Genomic DNA, 18,156 nt, shown 5'->3' with positions numbered 1-18,156 from the left:
CTACACACTAATTCGATTGGTTGGGAATATCACCTGTTGGCCAAGATATGGAGAAACTGCAACTCTCATACATTTCTGGTGGGAGTGTAAAATGGTTCAACCACTTGGAAAACTGGTAGTATCTACTAAACGTTTGCCTCTCTGTATATATACCCAAGAGAAATGCATGCCTATATCCAATAAGAGACTGTACAAAAATGTTCAGAGCAGAATGCTTATTTTACTATATCCAAAAACTAGAAATAACTCAACAGAAAAAAATGGCTAAACAAACTCTGGCATAATGATGCAATGGAATACTTCACAACAATGAAAGGGAGAAATACTACTAAGCCATAAAAAGAACAAAATAATGGCATTTGCAGCAACCTAGATGGAATTGGAGACCATTATTCTAAGTGAAGTAACTCAGGAATGTTAAACCAAACATAGTATGTTCTCACTCATAAGCGGGAGCTAAGCTATGAAGATGCAAAGGCGTAAGAATGATACAATGGACTTTGAGGACTCAGGGAAAGTGTGGGAGAGGGGTGAGAGATAAAAGACTACACACTGGGTACAGTGTACACTACTCAAGTGATGGGTGCACCAAAATCAGAAATCACCACTAAAGAACTTACTCATGTACAAAAATAAATAAATACATAAATGAGAAAAAAGTACTTTTCAGTTACTAAAAGATACTACATGTTTGTCTTAGATATCATTGTAATCACTTCTGTGATTACTGTGATTACAAGAAATTTAGTTTAAAGATCTCAGTTGGCTTTATTGCAATTCTAGAAGTGGACAACGCCACATTCTGTAAAATAGAATAAGTGTTCCAATGAGTCAAACAAAGGAGACTGGCTTTATAGACAGAAAAGGGGCAGAAAAAAGCAGAAACAAAAGAACAGAAAGCAGCTTAGTCATTTCAAAGTTACTTCCATGTAAAGGACAAGGAGACAGAACAGTAGATAACTGGTTAACATCAGGTTACTTCAAATTACTATGTTGTAAAGATTAAAACAGAGGGAACTTCGTTATCGTGCTGATTTAAGATAGAAACTGGCCTGTTTGGGAAATTAGGCTGTCTTTCTCTTTTGACTTCTCTGTCTCTCCTTATTTACCCAGTTTTGGTTTGGTGAGCATGAGTGACTCCATTTTAACTTTTAATCCAGTCTGTTGGGGCCTAATGCAGGAGTTTGGTGCAAAATAATGGTATCCTATAATTTTTGTTGAATATTTCTTAAGCCATTTTCAAAACCCTAACAGTTTCCAGGATAAAAGAAGCTACCTGCTACAGGTTTCTAGAAAGCAGTAACATTCTTTGAAATATTTATAAATGGAAAAGTAGTATTTCTTTGAATTAGTTCTAAGTTAGAAGCCAAGCTTTGCTCAAACTCAGAGGGTTACTTTTCCTTTCAAGTAGTGTTTGCATGCAGCAACCACACTGCCCCCAACACGCGTGCAGCATGAGTCCCTGAGTCTAGGTGAGAAGCCTTCCGCTGGTTTTTATGTTCACACATGTATCTCTCCTGACAGCGGATATACCTAGAAATACTCTGTAAGTCCTTGGTGTTAGTGTGGTTCTTCCTAGAAACTAAGACAATTTTAAGAAAAGCATTGTGGCCCATTAAGAGCAAATGAATGTACATATTCTGTAATTATTTCATCTACAGAACTATATTCCCTTTCAGTGATCCTTTCTTTCATCTCTGCTCATAGAAAAAATATGAAATGAATTTTAAATTTTGAAGACATTTAAAATTTAGTAAGTACAGAAAACTGTGTTATTAAAGAAAGAGGAAATTAAATAAAGGGCTAGGACACATATTACATATTAGACCTTTCTTTTTTTAGCAACTTTGAAATCAGATGGTAAAATCTAGATGATGTCATCGATTCCATACAATTGCACTGTGTTCAAACCCAAAGAATTCTTATGCCAAGTAAGATGATTTTTTTTAATGTTACTTAGTGACTGTATTAGAAAATTGTGGGTGATAGTATTTAGGTTCCCCGAATCGTGTATCTTCCTTCTCTCCTATTTCCACAGCTCTAGTCTTCTGTGCATTTTGTTCTTTTGTAAACAAGAAGGCGCCCTTTTTTCACTACATCTGCATAAATGGGTGAGGGGTGATTTTGAGGAAGAGCCTGACATGGGGAACTGGTGAGATGGTGATCTCATTTGCAGAGACAGAATACAAAAGGAGAAAATGTTAGGGAGGAAGGGTGATACTTGGTCTCCAGGGAAGGGATGTTCTAGGGGACAGCAGAAACATGCCTGTGCACACAGTGCCCGACTTCTGGCTCCTGTGCAGAACATTGCGGGTAGGCAAACCTTCCCTACCCTCCATCCAGGACCCAGTCATTTGCACATCCATGACCCTGACTCCTCAACTGGCAGCCATCTTGGTGAAATCCCTTGGGGACCCTTTGTCTTAGAAAAACAACTTCTTTTGTTTTTGTCAGCTTTTCTGGTAAACTGCATTACTATGGAAATGTTGACTGTTCTGGAAATACAAACTTTTTTATTGTAATTAGGCTTAAGACCAAAACAGAAAAGAACTAAGGTCATTTAGACTCCACGGTGAGGAGAATGAACCTGAGTTCAGTAAGACCTGCTTCAGATCCTGGTTCTGCCATTGGCTCTTAACTTCTGTGAGTCTCAGCTTCCTTATCTGTAAAAATAGAGTCATTGATACTCCCCTCACACCATTAAACTGAAGATTACATAAGAGAACAGATGAAGTTAATTCAGCACAGTACATTACATCTTCTGTGCTTTACAAGTGTTTCCTTTCTCTCCTTCTGTAGCCCCCTGCTTATTTACACTCAAAATAAAAACTTTTTTATTGAAAAGTTTTAGAGAAGAGAAAACATTACAAGGCCCCACAGTAATCCATTCTGATATTTAACAGTTCTTATTGTCAGAAAATACTTCCTTCTGTCTCACCCAAATTCCTAATGCTGCAATCTAAGTCCTTCTCTCAGGTGTGTCCTCCTTTTCTCTTCGCAGTTTTAATCTTGCTAAATGAACAGCATGAAACACCCTAATCTTCAGAAGCATATTTTCTTTATGTCTTTCCTTTAATAGCTTAAAGCACAAAATATAGTGGGACCCCCCACAGTCCTCTGTAGACTTTAAATTCATTTCTGGTAGCCTGGATTACTGGGAAATGTTGTGGCTGGTTTTATTTTCCTGCATGCATCTCGATGACCCATTTTAGGTGGGGGTGTTTAAGGAGGAGAGTGTACTGCGGAATGAGCTATACCTTCATGACTGCTTCCACCTGACAATCTGCAAATCCTCCCCATTTAAGGAAGGCAGTGCTCATGGAATTTTAAAATGTTAAAGAATGTGTGTGCCTGAACTTGGATGTTAAAACTATGCTTCCATTTCCTTCGTCACTTGCACTAACCATATAACCTGCTAGTACTCATTTAGTAGGTTTGCTTGCAGCCTGTGTCAAAAGGAGCATAGTAACCAATGAAAAAGAAGGCATGGACCTTAGACCTTAGAGGCATTTGACTGTTTCCATAGCAGGGGGGAAAAAAACCAATTTTTAAATTCTTTTACAAATCTGAGTAATTATGTGGCCTCCCATAGCAAGGGGGGAAAAAACCCAATTTTAAAATTCTTTTACAAATCTGAGTAATTATGTGGCCTCTCAAAGCAAATAGATTTCCTTAAGAGTTAAAACAACTTTTAAGAGTAAACAATGAGTCCTGCAGCCTGCCATATCCTGTGTTCAGAATAATTTTCATTTCTACTTATCTGTGAAGGTTGAAGGAATGTCTACAAATATTTGCTTGGTTTCTATGGTGAAGGCAGAGAGATCAAATGTGTGATTGTTTAGTGTTAAAATCAAAACTACACTATACTGTACTTCTACAAAGAGAATGAGTTTGTTACTTGAAACATAATAGACGTTTAATAAGTGGTAACTATTTTAAGTTTCACGAGTTCAGGAGGAAATTTAAACAGTGCAGCCTGAAGGAAAACATGGGCCCTTCAGGCATTTTAAAACTTCATTTTACAAAAATAAAATGGTCCTTGTACTTTATTAAAAAGTCATCTGTTGACTAAAGATCATGTTGGTGGACTTGCAGAATGCCTGGTATGGACATGGGGACGCAACTATGTCCTGTAAAATTTATACTATAATAAAAACCCCCTGTCCTGCCCTGTGTTATCCCTCCTTACCCTATAACTCTCCATACTTCTGTCTTCTGGCTACCCATACATTTGTTGGAACATATGTTTATTTTATGCTTGCTTTATACAACGCTCTGCGAGGGACTGGGATTAAAAGTCCACTTAGAAATACTCTTTACCCTCAAAGGACTGGCTTTGGGCCTAGTAGACCATAAGGATACAATGATTGAGATGCAGTATGGTAAGCACTGAAATCATTTATGCTTGGGGAGGACTAGGCAGGGCAAGGTTCACAGGAATTAAGAATGGGGTTGTGAAGAGAGCATTCCAGAGAAGGGCCTAAGGGAAGACCACATGAGGCATGACATAGCACACATGTTTGAAGAACCTCAAGGTCTCTGGCAAGTTAAAGAAAGCTTTCATCTGAAGGGGGAGCAGTTAATGAAGCCAGAGAGTGGATGGGAACCAGATTATGAGAGTGTTGGAGGTAAACTAGAGTTGAGCTTGACCCTGAAATCTCCGGAGAATGGATGAAGGATTTTAAGCAGGACAGTGGTGAGCGCAGCTTCAGATGCAGTAGAGAAGACAGAGTGGCAGGGGGCATGTTGGCAGGAAAAGATCACAGAGGAAGCTATTTGGACCATCCAGGAGAGGACATTCTCTCGATGGAATTGTCAGGATCTGATGGTGGCTTCATTGAAAGTCAAGAGAAGTAGGGAAACTGGGTAGGTGGTGATTTTGCTTGCAGAGAGAGGGAATATAGGAAAAGCAAGTTTTAGAGGAAAGACAATGCATGCATTTTGAATTGGAGATACTGGTAGCAGCACTATGTGGTGATGTCCAGGAGACAGTTGGATTTGTGGGACAGAGACTGCAGAGTTCTGAGTACAGCATGGATTGAAGCAGGGGTGGGGACAGGCACTTGGAGTGCTCCCCAAGGATTGTGCTTCATATAAGAAAAGTGACTGCCTGAGGATGTCGCCTTAGATTAAGCAATAATTTAAAAGACACAAAAGCACTAGGACAGGACCGTAGCATTCTGCACTTAAATTGCTACACAGACACCACCCCTCCTTCCAACCCAGTTGTACTTCAGCCAAGTCATTTGACTCATTGCTTTCCTAATTTGTGACCACGCTGTCCAGGACTAACATGGTACCTCACAGAGTAGACATTCACATGATGAATTGACTGGAAGCTTACTTTGACCTAAAGACTTGCTGTCCAGGCCTTTTTTAGGTAGATCTGCTTAGACATAGATAAAATGGGGGAGAGGTATACGACTCAGTAAGAAATGGCAAGTGCCACTGCTATCACAAAAGGTCAGAAACCTGGATCCCTGAATTCTACCTTTGCTGGCCCTTCAGTGAGTCATTTTCATCCCTCCCCTGACACAAGTACACAGCCCCACTGTTTACTGAGTGGCTCTCTTCCCCCAAGATGCCTTTCATCTCTACTTGGAGGGAACACCCATTCAGCTCATTTTCCCTGTGCCTTTCATTGCCCTGTGCGTTTTCTTACACATTCTCTGAATCTAATCAGGGTCAGCTCCTCCCTCCACAGGACCGTTTCCTTTGTTAAAAATACATGATTACTCAAAGGTATTAAGTTATTATGGGACAGTATTGTCCTCATATTCTCCAGTCTAGGGGATTGCCTCTATCCAAACTGCCACTGGGAGTTTCCTGTGGTTCATTCATGTATCCAGCTATCAGATAATTACTGAGCACCTTCCATGCATGACACTATAAGTGCATTGTGGCCAAGAAATGGAAGAGTTGCAATGCAAGATAGAAAGGGTCAACTACTATAGAAGTGCAGTGGAGGCTCAGAGAAGAGCCATTACTTCCAGCTGGGAGATCAGGAAAGGCTTTGTGGAGGAGGCAATATGTGAACCAGGTAAAGATGGGTAGGATTTGGACCTGCAGAGATTCAGAGAAAGAGAATCTCAGAGACAGAATCAGAGAACCACACCAGCAATAGCAGGTGATGGGACATCCACATATCTAAAGGGAGCCAGTGGCCCCATGTGAGCCAAGGCAGCTCTAGAAGTGAGGAAATACAGCCCTCCTGCTGGTAATGGATGCATCAGAGCAGAGGTGAGGACAAAGTTATTGGCACAGGACTCCATGCTCTGAGACTCTCATCTTTGTATTGACCTCAGACATTTTTTTTTGTCATATGTCAAAACATCTCCTTCTAGCTCTTAGATTGCAAATGGGTGAATTTGAGATGACTCTATTATTATTTTATGGGTATTTAATGTTTTGTTTTGTTTTGAGATGGAGTTTTGCTCTTGTTGCCCAGGCTGGAGTGCAATGGTGTGATCTTGGCTCACCGCAACCCCCACCTACTGAGTTCCAGCAATTTTCCTGCCTCAGCCTCCTGAGTAGCTGGGATTACAGGCATGCACCGCCATGCCCGACTAATTTTGTATTTTTAGCAGAGATGGGGTTTCACCATGTTGGTCAGGCTGGTCTCAAACTCCCGACCTCAGGTGATCCGCCCTCCTCAGCCTCCCAAAGTGCTGGGATTACAGGTGTGAGCCACCACACCGAGCCAGTATTTAATTCTTAATAGTTTCCATAACCAGTTAAGGGGTTATAATGAGAAGACTGTGCTTGGCAGAATTAGAATTCCAGTTCTTTATAATATTCTTAACTTAAATATGTAATTTTAAAGAACTAAATTATGGCCGGGCGCGATGGCTCACGCTGTAATCCCAGCACTTTAGGAGGCCAGGGCAGGCAGATCACTTGAGGTCAGGAGTTCGAGACCAGTCCGGGCAACGTGGCGAAACCCTGTCTCTAAAAATACAAAAAAGTAGCTGGGCATGGTGGTGCACGCCTGTAATCCCAACTACTGGGGAAGCTGAGGCAGGAGAATCACCTGGGAGACAGAAGTTGCAGTGAGCTGAGATCGCACCACTGCACTCCAGCCTGGGCTACAGAGCAAGACTCCATCTCAAAAAAAAAAAAAAAAAAAAAAGGTAACTTTTGCAACTCTGTGAAAAGTCAGTAAAATTATCACTAGTTTTCATTTTCACTTCACAAAACCACACTAGTTTTCTATAGGGAGAAAAACATATGTATTAGAGAGTTTTGTATTGCTCTGATGCAAATAAACAGATTAGAGCACAGTTTAGAAAACCTTCACTTTGACAAAATAAAGATTCGGAGATATTTCAAAGATTACATTTATATTCCTTATAAACCATTATCTGTGTTTACATTTGAGACATATTGGTGAAGTGGGCCTGAGAAAGAGAATGTCACCACACTGGAACACTCCGTAAGTAATTACTAAACCAAAGGACAGCAAGGATATTTAAAGATAACGTTCTTGGGTCTGTAAAGTATATATGTTTTTTAAATCTTCATTGCTATTGCCATGTCATTTAGGGAGTCTTAAAATGTTAATAGAGGACACCTTATAGATTACCCAGTCCAAACATCTTCTTTAACAGATAAGAAAACTGAAGCTTGGAGAAGTTGCCACCCATGCTAGTTTCTCCAGCTATAAACAGGATGTATCAACCAGGGTCCCAACAGGAAATACATGGCACACTCAAACTCAAGTAGTTCAAGGAGGATTTCTTGATACAGGCATGACTTGCAGAGATGTGGGTTTAGGGGAACTCAGGGGATGGTGCTGTGACCTGAATCTTACTCGCAGTCAGGTTGTTACCATTCCCAGGCCCGAGAAGAAGAGGGGGAGCAGTTACTGGAATCCAGGGGGAAGAAAGCAAGTAGAGCAGGCTTCCTGAGATGGACATTGACTTTGTGATGGCAATCACAAAGCTCTAGACAGCTTTGCTGGGAGGAAAATCAAAGAGTTGAGGATCCTGACCTCATGCTGCTTCTTCTCTCTGAATTCCTGCTGAGTCTTCCCATTGGCCAAAGCCAATAAGAAACTGGAGGCATATGGCACACATAGGTCCACTTCTAGGGCAGAGACTATCTGGAGCAACAAAAAGAAGGCATCCAGCACAGTGTTCATACCATGCTTTTCTGCCATTGTGGCCATATAATGAGGATGAATCAGATAACACCTAGTTTTTTCAAGATCTTGGTGAAAGGTTACATGATAAAAGATTGTTAAATATAACATCAAGTGAGAGCAGTTTACTCCAAAATGTATTTTAAGTCAGAGTTGGCCTTGGCCGTACTTTTTCTTATACTATTATTGAACTGGTTCAAAAAAATGTGAATAGAGATCAAAGAAGTTTAAACAGATACATCCACTTGTGTAAATATCCTTGAACTGCCCCCTGCCTTCCGCTCCCTGTCCTGTTGCCACATCCATTCAGCACCTCTAGAGGTTGTTAATACGTGTAGTGATTGTAATAAACATCGTATTTGCTTTGGTTCCAGCTGGCTCCAATCACCAAACTCTGTCCATAATTCCTATTGTCTTTGCTTACTGGACAACTGCATTGTTACCATTAGTGGCGACTTTTGTTATGGATTTCTAAATGTTGATCTTTATATATTGCACTCATTGTTTTCCTCAACGTGTTTTAAAATTTAAATTTACCATTATATTTTGTTTTTAAGGATATTTAGAGTTATTAAACATAGAGAACTTCTGGTAGAATTGATTATATTCTTGAGAACTTTCATGCACTATAACCTTGAAACAATTATATTGATATTATTCATTCTTTATAAAGCTTTCAAGTAAAAAGCTTCTGCTCATGCATGAGTTAAACTGGTTTTAAGTTCGGCAATCTTCCATCAGAAGTTTTTAGAGGCACAGAAGTATAATAATATCTAAGCAAAGGGAATTTATATTTTACTGTCAGGAAAATTTGTTGCAATTTGTTCTCAAAAACTTGGATCCAGATTTAGTTGCAGTAGATATTTTAAATCTTATGAAATTACAGAAGTTGTCATAATTTGAGATAATTAAAATTACAGTGACTTAATGTAGGAATTGAAAGACTCTGGTTCAGAGATTATAGAACAGCCAAGTAAATTAACAAATTAAAACTGGGGATGCCCTCTTGATATATAGAATAATATTACATAAACCAGGAAATGACTATTAGAAAATGCTATTCTTTTATATCTATTGCAAAATATGGTAGTTTGTTTTCCTTTTTTTTGAGACAGAGTCTTGCTTTTCACCCAGACTAAAGGGGTGCGATCTCACTGCAACCCCCACCTCCAAGGTTCAAGCAATTCTTCTGCCTCAGCCTCCCTATTAGCAGGGATTACAGGTGTGCGCCACCACACCTGGCTAATTTTTTTTTATTTTTAGTAGAGATGGTTTCGCCATGCTTCCCAAGCTGGTCTTGAACTCCTGACCTCAAGTGATCCGCCTGCCTCAGCCTCCAAAGTGCTGGGATTACAGGCATGAGCCACCACATCCAGCCCAGTAGTTTGTTATTTTTAAATGTAGGCCCGGGTCATTGATGGGGTTATTTTATTAGAGAATTAACTAGAAATTAGCTAGTCTTGAACAATTCATACTTTCTTTTGAAATTGAATTCCTCAAAGATTGAACCAAAAATGATGTCTCTTTAGACAGATGTTGATGGTTTAAAATAGAGTGTCAGCATAAACTTAGTCTAATTTCTCTCTCACTTTGTTACAATGATTTACACAGACTAGAGCAAAATCTTACAGATAAAAATGAGATATATAAATTTTAGCTTTCATTCAAGTTATTAAATGTGAAGTGATGAGTAGATATTATATCGTATAGAGCACTGGAAAGTAATAGAAACACTTTTCTTTTTTTTTTTTTTTTTTCTTTTTTTTGGCAAAGGCTTCCTTTTGCCCCGACTTGGGTTGAGTTGCACGATCTCAGCATACTGCAAGCTCCACCTCCCAGGTTCACGCCATTCTCCTGCCTCAGGCTCCCCAGTAGCTGGGACTACAAGCGCCGGCCACCAGGCCCGGCTAATTATTTTATATTTTTAGTAGAAACGGGGTTTCACCATGTTAGCCAGAATGGTCTCAATCGCCTGACCTTGTGGTCTGCCCACCTCGGCCTCCCAAAGTGCTGGGATTACTTTGGGCGCCACCGCGCCCGGCCAGAAACCCTTTTCTTAAACAATTTTTAGGGAAATCATTTAACCCTAAAGGACAACTGAGCTTTTGAGATTTGTAAGCTGTTATAAATTTTTACATTAAGATATTTCAAAGTAAATTTAAAATTGTTTCCTGTTTTTTAATTACAACCTGTATCTTTGCTCCTTATTTTGTGAATGTTTGTAGTGCTGAGTTGAAGATGCTATGTTACAAATTGCAGAAGGGGCACAGAGTTGAAATCAGACAGTCCTGGTAAGAATCCCAGTTCTTCCAAATTTCAGCTAATGACTCTGCCCAGATTACTCAGCCTCTCTGAAATTCAATTTTCCCAGCTGTAACATGTGCTTACTGACAGCAACTGACTAACTCATGCCCCTGAAATAACCATCCAGCATCTCTTTTCCTTTCCACCTTCTACCCTCCATGCTGCCATGTTTTTGTGGCATTTACCCATTTAAAGTTTGATGTCTGGGTGTCCTTACAGGCATTTTTCTATTTTCATTTTTTGTAGACATATAATCTACCCACACAAAACCTTTTAACAGAAATTGGAATGTATTTCACACAGTTCCGAAACTTATTTATTAACTTACTGTATCATGGACATCTTTTCTATGTGAACAGGAATGAACAAGATGGGAACTATCTTATTCTTTTTGACCACTGAATAATTATAAGATAAATTTCCATAAGTATAACTCTGGGTGGGGGTGTGTACACTGTTAATTTTATAGATACTGTCATTTTGTCTTCTAAAAAGGTTGTGTCAATTTGCAGGGGTTTAGGGTTTGTTGTTTGTGTTTTTGTTTGTTAGTTTGTTAACTTACTTGAGACAGAGTCTCGCTCTGTTACCCCAGCTGGAGTATAGTGGCATGATCATGGCTCACTGCAGCCTCGACCTCCCAGGCTCAAGCAATCCTCCCATGTCAATATTGAGTAGCTGGAACTTCAGGCATGCACCACCGCACTTGGCTAATTTTTTAATTTTTTTTTTTGTAGAGACAAGGTTTTACTATGTTGCCCAGGCTGATCTCCAACTCCTCGACTCAAGCAGTTCTCTCGCCTTGGCCTCCCAAGGCGCTGGGATTACAGGCATGAGCCACCAAGACCAGCCCAAATTGCAATTTAAAACAGTTTTTCGATATGATGGCCAACCCTGAAGAGTGTCATTCTGTTCATTCCCGCAAATCAGGCAAAAAATGATACCTCTTTATTATAGTGGGTTTCTTTCTGTTTCTTTCCTTTCTTCCTTTTCTTTCCTCCCCTTTTTTTTTTTTTCTTTTTCTTTTGAGACAGAGTCTCACTCTGTCGCCCAGGCTGGAATGCAGTGGTGCGATCTCGACTCACTACAAGTTCCGCCTCCCAGGTTCACACCATTCTTCTGCCTCACCCTCCCGTGTAGCTGGGACTGCAGACGCCCGCCACCAGGCCCAGCTAATTTTTGTATTTTTAGTAGAGACGGGGTTTCACTGTATTAGCCAGGATGGTCTCAATCTCCAGACCTCGTGATCCACCTGCGTTGGCCTCCCAAAGTGCTATAATTACAGGCGTGTACCACCGCACCCAGCCTTCTTTCCACCTTTCTTTAACGAGGTTATCTTTGATAGTTTTTTCTTTGTGAATTGCCTTTTTATATCTTTCATCTGTTTTTCTGTTGTACGGTTTTACTGATTTGTGCAAGTGCTTTATGGAATATGAATAGTTATTCTTTGACTTTATATGTGTTTTCTCCCAGCCTTTATATATAGTGTTTTTTGCTGAAGAGGCTTTCAGTTTTAAATAGCTGGATCTGTGACTCTTCATCTCAGGTTTCTAGATTTCCCATCATGGTGAAAAAGTCCTTCACATCCCAAGGTCCTCTGCTGTTTTCTTTTAGTACATTTTTCTAGTTCTACTTCATACATTTAGATGTTCCATGAATTTTTTTTTATATTTTATCCATATGAAATTTTAAAAGAAATTTTATCTACATAAAGCAGAGGTCAAACTTACTGTCTTCCATATTAATGGCCACTTGTCTTGCTTCCAATTTCAAAAAAAATTTTTTTCTTTTTAGAGACAGGGGTGTCCCTATGTTGCCCAGGATGGACTCAAACTCCTAGGCTCAAGGGATCTCATCGCAGCCTCCTGAGTAGATGGGTCTAAAGGCACTGGCCACCTCACCTGACTTGCTTTCAATTGTCGAAGTATTTTTTTTCCCCCACTAAACTGAAATTTGGCCACCTATAAGGATTTTAAACCCCGTAAATATATCGGTCTCTTTCTGGACATTTTGTTTTCTTGATCTTTTAGCACCTACGATTTTACTTGCTACTTAACATGCCTTAGAGTATATTTTGGTATCAAAGAGAAAATGCCCCTTATTCCTATTTCTCAAACTATTTTTGGCTCTTCTTAAGCATTGTCCTAACAAAGGCTCTTTATTGTCAAAGTTAAATTTCTCCCCAAAATCATTGGACTGTCCTAAATTTTTATGTTAATGCAGGGATGGCTCTTATCTTTATAATGTGGCCTTTTCCTATCTTAGCCATGTCTGTATCACCATTTATTTATTTTTACTTTATGTTCTTCAACAATAGTATATCATTTTCTTAATAGGGATCTTGTAAATTTCTTTTAATTCCTCAGTGTGTTACATTTTTTTGTTACTAGTATGAATGGACTTCTTTTTCCATCTTATTTTGTGACTGAATTACTATGAATTATGTATTTATTTTATGTCATGTCTACCTTAATCTCAATTTTTGGTATTTTAATAATATTTTTGTTACCATAAATTAAGTAAGGATTTATATAAGACAAACTCTTATCAATAAAGAACTTTACACTTAAAAGAGAGTACTTGCATTTCACTCCCAGAACAAAAACCAAGTATATACATCATTGTAAAGAAAACAATAATAAATCCTAACAAGTAGAAATTGTACAGATTATAGTCTCTCGTTGTAATTCAATAAAAGTAGAAATTCAGCCATTAAAAGATTGCCATAAATAACCTGACCATATGGACATTTTAAAACACTTCTAAATTAAAGATAAATTACATGGTATTTAAAGATGAGCAAAAATGAGAAAAGTTTATCTATGAATATATAGTTAGCATTTTATTATTAATTAAAATTGAAAAGAGCTAAATTTTAACTCAAAAAAAAAGCCCAAAAACAACAAGAAATTAGGAGGAGAAAATTTTAAAAGATAAAAATTTAAATCAACAAATTATAAAATAAAACAATGATCCTTCCAAAATGGAAATAAAATTGTATCCATTTTTTAAAATAAATAATATGGCTAAACTTCTGATAAACCTGACAGATATAAAGAGAAAACAAAAATTTACAACTTTAAGAAAGAGAAAATCAGTAAACCAAGGAAACAGATGAAATTAAAATAATTATAAGAAATACTATGTTCAAATTTAAGTCAATACATTTTTAAATCTAGATTAAGGATGTTCATAGGAAAATCCTTTTTCATTACCAAAATTGGCTTCTAAAGAGGTTGAAAGCTGAGCAGACTAATTACCAAGAAGAAATTCAAAAGACCATTAAGACACACTGCTAACAAAGATCCAGACAGCTCTATGAGCGAGATTGACCCTCGAAGAACTGGTTATTATTCTGTTATTTGTACTATTCCAGAATATAGTAAAAATTGGAAGCTTGAATATCCCTGGTAACAAAACATGAAAAATTAACACACAAAAAAACTACAGATCAGCCTCATTTATGAATATAAGTCAATATGCTAAGTAGATATTAGCAAATAGAATTTCAGAGTGTCTTAAAAGAATAATACATAATCAGAAATGATTTATTCCGAGAAGTCAAGGATGCTACTATATTGGGAAATCTGTTAATGTAACTAATATGTCTTTAATAAAATAAAGGCAAATGATCATATGGTCATTATTAATAGACATTTTAAAAAGCATTTGATAAAAATTCATTCTACATTTTGAGTGGTAACTAAATTTTAAAAGGAATAGAGGGAATTTCCCCAACATGTCAATATTGTTAGTATGATTTTGACTGTCTATACATTTATTTATCATAATAGGTATAACTGACTAAAGTATTGAAAATGAAGACAACCTTACTAAAGTTTTTTAGGATGGATAATCAATCAGAAACCAGTTTCTTGCTGAGCACATTGGCTCACACCTATAATCCCAGCATTCTGGGAGGCCGAGGTGGGCAGATCACCTGAGGTCAGGAGTTTGTGACCAGCCTGGCCAACATGGTGAAACCCTATCTCTACCAAAAATACAAAAATATTAGCCAAGTGTGGTGGCATGTGCCTGTAGTCCTAGCTACCTGGGAGGCTGAGACATGAGACTCGCTTAAGCCTGGGAGGCGGAGGTTGCAGTGAGCCAAGATCGCACCATTGCATTCCCATCTCGGCAACAGAGCAAGACCCTGTCTGAAAAGAAAAATGAAAGAAAGAATATTTTCCTTAGAACAGCTTAAAATAAGGCTGTATTCAGATTCAACTTTTCTTCCTATGTATTTCTTCCAAAATAAAGATTCAACTTTATTTTGAATTGAGATAGAAAGATAAGTGTGTGCCCTCATGATATCTGTGTATTTCTGTCAACCACTCAAGTGGAACCTTATGGACAGTTTGCACCTGCAGTTTTGTTTACAGTGTGTCAGGGAAGCAAAGAAGTGTTCCTCCAGCTAGAAATATTAATAATGCAGAAACAAGTCGTGTAACTAAAACTAGACCCCAGTATTGGACACTCGTTTCTTAGCGAAAACAATACCTTCTCTTTTGGGAATGACTGGTCTTTGAATTTTGCCCAGTTATCTTTCTAGCAATGACTACCTTAAAAGGATTAATTTAATAGGTGTTAAACCCTTATTGTTGTGTTTACAGTACTGTGATAGGCATTTACAGATATAAACATAGATTAAGGCAGGGCCATGTCCTCAGGAACAAACCATATTATGAGCTATGTTACAAGGTATGATTTTCAGATAGCAGCAAGTTCAGGGTGGTGCTGGCATCTAAGCTAGGCCTTGTAGGATAGGTGAAATTTACACATGTGGAGAGGAGAAAAAAGAGTTGCCCAGGCTAGGAAAATGATATAAACAAAAGCATGGAGACAAGAGCAGTCGAATATGCTTGCGTAATCTAGTGGTGTTCAAACATAGCCAAAGGTGAGGGTTACTTGAACTTAAAAAAAAAATAAGAAAGGACTAGGCACGGTGGCTAATGCCTGTAATTTTAGAACTTTGGGAGGCTGAGGCAGGCGGATTGCCTGAGCTCAGGAGTTCAAGACCAGCCTGGGCATCATGGTGAAACCCCGTCTCGACTAAAATACAAAAAAAAAATTAGCTGGGTGTAGCGGCGTGCGCCTGTAGTCCCAGCTACTCAGGAGGCTGAGGCAGAAGAATTGCTTGAACCTAGGAGGCAGAGGTTGCAATGAACCAAGATCGTGCCACTGCACTCCAGCCTGGGCAACAGAGCAAGACTCCATCTCAAAAAGAAAAAATAAAAAGAAGATGAAGAAGGAAGGAAGGAAAGAGGAAAACTCCAACCCAAAAGTTCAGCCCACAGAAAGTCTAATTCAGTGGCACGAGATAAGACCTATACACCTAAGTTTTTCTAAAACCCCATGGGGATTTTGATGAACAGGCAGGGTTAAGAACCAGTGGTGCAGTATAGATGTGACTAGGATATAAAGGCTATGGAAGTTCTGTGGGAGGTGATGCATTGATGTACTGTGGGAGGTGGCATTGATAGAAAGATATGTTGGGGCCAAATGATAACTTGAGTAACGTTGTTTCGGTATTGTCAGTTTTGTGTTTTGTTTTTTATTTCTATTATATCACAGCCATCCCTCCATTAGATATCAACCAGTATTACTTAAACAAAACTTGACCCATATGTGAATCAAAGCAAAATATGTTAGATGAGATATAGAGGGGGAACCTCTCAAGAATATTTTTCCAATTTGATGTTGCCATATAATCACCTAAAGATTTAGAGGGGTCGTTTTATTATCACTCATAATCTTGTCAGTTGACCGGACTCAGCTGACAGTTCTGCTCTGTGTGACATTGTCTGGGACTGCAGTTATATAGGTCAGTTGGCTTGAATGTCCAAGATGGCTCAGTCACAGGTCAGCTGAGAGCTCAACTGGGACTGTCAACCAGGGCATCTCCATGGGCTTCTCACAGCATGACAGCTGGGTTCCAAGAGGTAGCATCTCAAGAGAAAAGGCCTAGGCTCAGGCTTCTTATGACCTAACGTTGGTAGTCTCAGACATTACTTCCACTATATTCTGTAGGTCAAGTAAGTCACTAAGGCCAACTCAGATTCAATGGAAGATGAATAAACTCCATCCCTTTATACGAGGAGCAGTGTGTGCAAATAAGAAAAGAAGGAAATTGATGGCAGCCACCATTTATTGAGACTTGCTACTGCAGTCTTAGCATACCAAGTAATATAGCATCAAAATATATAAAGCAGAATTTCAGAGAATTTAGATAGACATCCATAATAATACAACTAGACAAAACAATAAAGATAAAAGGGATCTGAATAATATAAAATTCTGATGTAATAGATTTATATTCTGAATTTTTTATCTGACAATTAAGAATACACCTTCCAGGTCCATAGACTATCTGCCCCTTACCCCACAAAAGGAATCACTTGAACCCCCTCTATATACTCAAATCTGCAGCTTTAACATGATATGCTTTCTTCAGCCCTCAGCCTGGCAAGAAAAGTTACAGTTGTGTTTGTTTCATCTATTACTATATGCTGCTCTGTTTTAAATTTCTTGTCTTTTTGGAATCTCTTCCTCTGCCTGGTTTTTTCACACATGATATGAACAATTGGGTTACACATTCTCTCTTAAGTTCTTCCCCGTTTTTTACTTGTTTTCTGAAAAGAGCAGCATGGAGAGGGGTTTTACTTTGATTCCCCAAGCTGTCATGGTAAGAGCAGTTTTGACATGTCCTGGGTGTTCTGTAGACTTCAAGGTCACCATCCAGCAGCCCTGGCACCACCATCTTCGTGTGTGTGTGTGTGTGTGTGTGTGTGTGTGTGTGTGTGTGTATACAGCTTGTGGGGTACAAGTGGTTTTGAGTTACATGGCTGAATTGTATAGTGATGAAGTCTGAGATTTTAGTGCCCCCATCACCCAAGTAGTGTACATTTTACCCAGTATGTAGTTTCTTCTCCTTCACCCCTTTCTCTACCCTCCCCGTTTCTGAGTCTCCAAAGTCCAAAATCCATTACACCACTCTGTATGCCATCATCTTCCAATTTGCCAATAATGCTGACCTGGGGATTGAGCTGTAATTGCTGCCATCACCTTTTTTCCATGCATTATTTTTTAAAGGCCCCTTAAGGGGAAAAAAAAAAAAAAAACAGTTTCTAAGTTTAAAAAAAAATTTTTTTGATCTTTGCTTTCTGAAACTCATGTTATTATGCCATCCTAGTTAGACATAGAGTCGGAGGTTGGGAACCCAGTTGGTGAGGATGGTATAATTTCCTGGCCCGTCAGTGATGAGTCCTATTTACTTATTGCTTCTATCACAGCGTCCTTATATGATTTATAGCAATTCTTTCTGAACTACATCTTGTCATTAAACCACCAGGTTTATTGAGGAGTCTAAGCCCACAACCACCTTCGTCAGTAACACTCGGATCCGCTTGCCATTGCAGGTCGTCACGCTGTGGTACAGAGCTCCCGAAGTCTTGCTCCAGTCCAGCTACGCCACCCCCGTGGATCTTTGGAGTGTTGGCTGCATATTTGCAGAAATGTTTCGTAGAAAGTAAGAAATACATTTTGTTTCACTCTGCTTTCCTTGAAAAGAGACTGTGGATCTTTGTGAATTTAAATGGCAGCATGGCATTTCTGTCATTAGGGGTCATGATGGCCAGATCCATCTGCCGCAGGCTACCACTTGCAAGCCTGTCCTGAAAGTTTGTCTTCTCAGTGCTTACAGTGTTGTTTTACAT

General features: G+C 38.9%; 1 protein-coding gene across 4 annotated transcripts in view; it reads left to right on the top strand.

The window, feature by feature from the left end:
- Positions 1 to 18,156, top strand: part of CDK6 (cyclin dependent kinase 6) — a 235,517-nt gene that overhangs the window by 149,861 nt on the left and 67,500 nt on the right. For all 4 annotated transcript variants that reach the window (XM_003896329.5, XM_017956965.3, XM_003896328.5 and 1 more), the window contains one exon: positions 17,860 to 17,969. In XM_003896329.5, the coding sequence (XP_003896378.2) occupies positions 17,860 to 17,969 (110 nt within the window). The remainder of the gene's footprint in view (positions 1 to 17,859; positions 17,970 to 18,156) is intronic.

Source organism: Papio anubis, chromosome 4 (assembly GCF_008728515.1).
Source record: "Papio anubis isolate 15944 chromosome 4, Panubis1.0, whole genome shotgun sequence".
NCBI classification, from domain to species: domain Eukaryota; kingdom Metazoa; phylum Chordata; class Mammalia; order Primates; family Cercopithecidae; genus Papio; species Papio anubis.
This window is presented reverse-complemented; position numbering and strand designations above follow the sequence as displayed.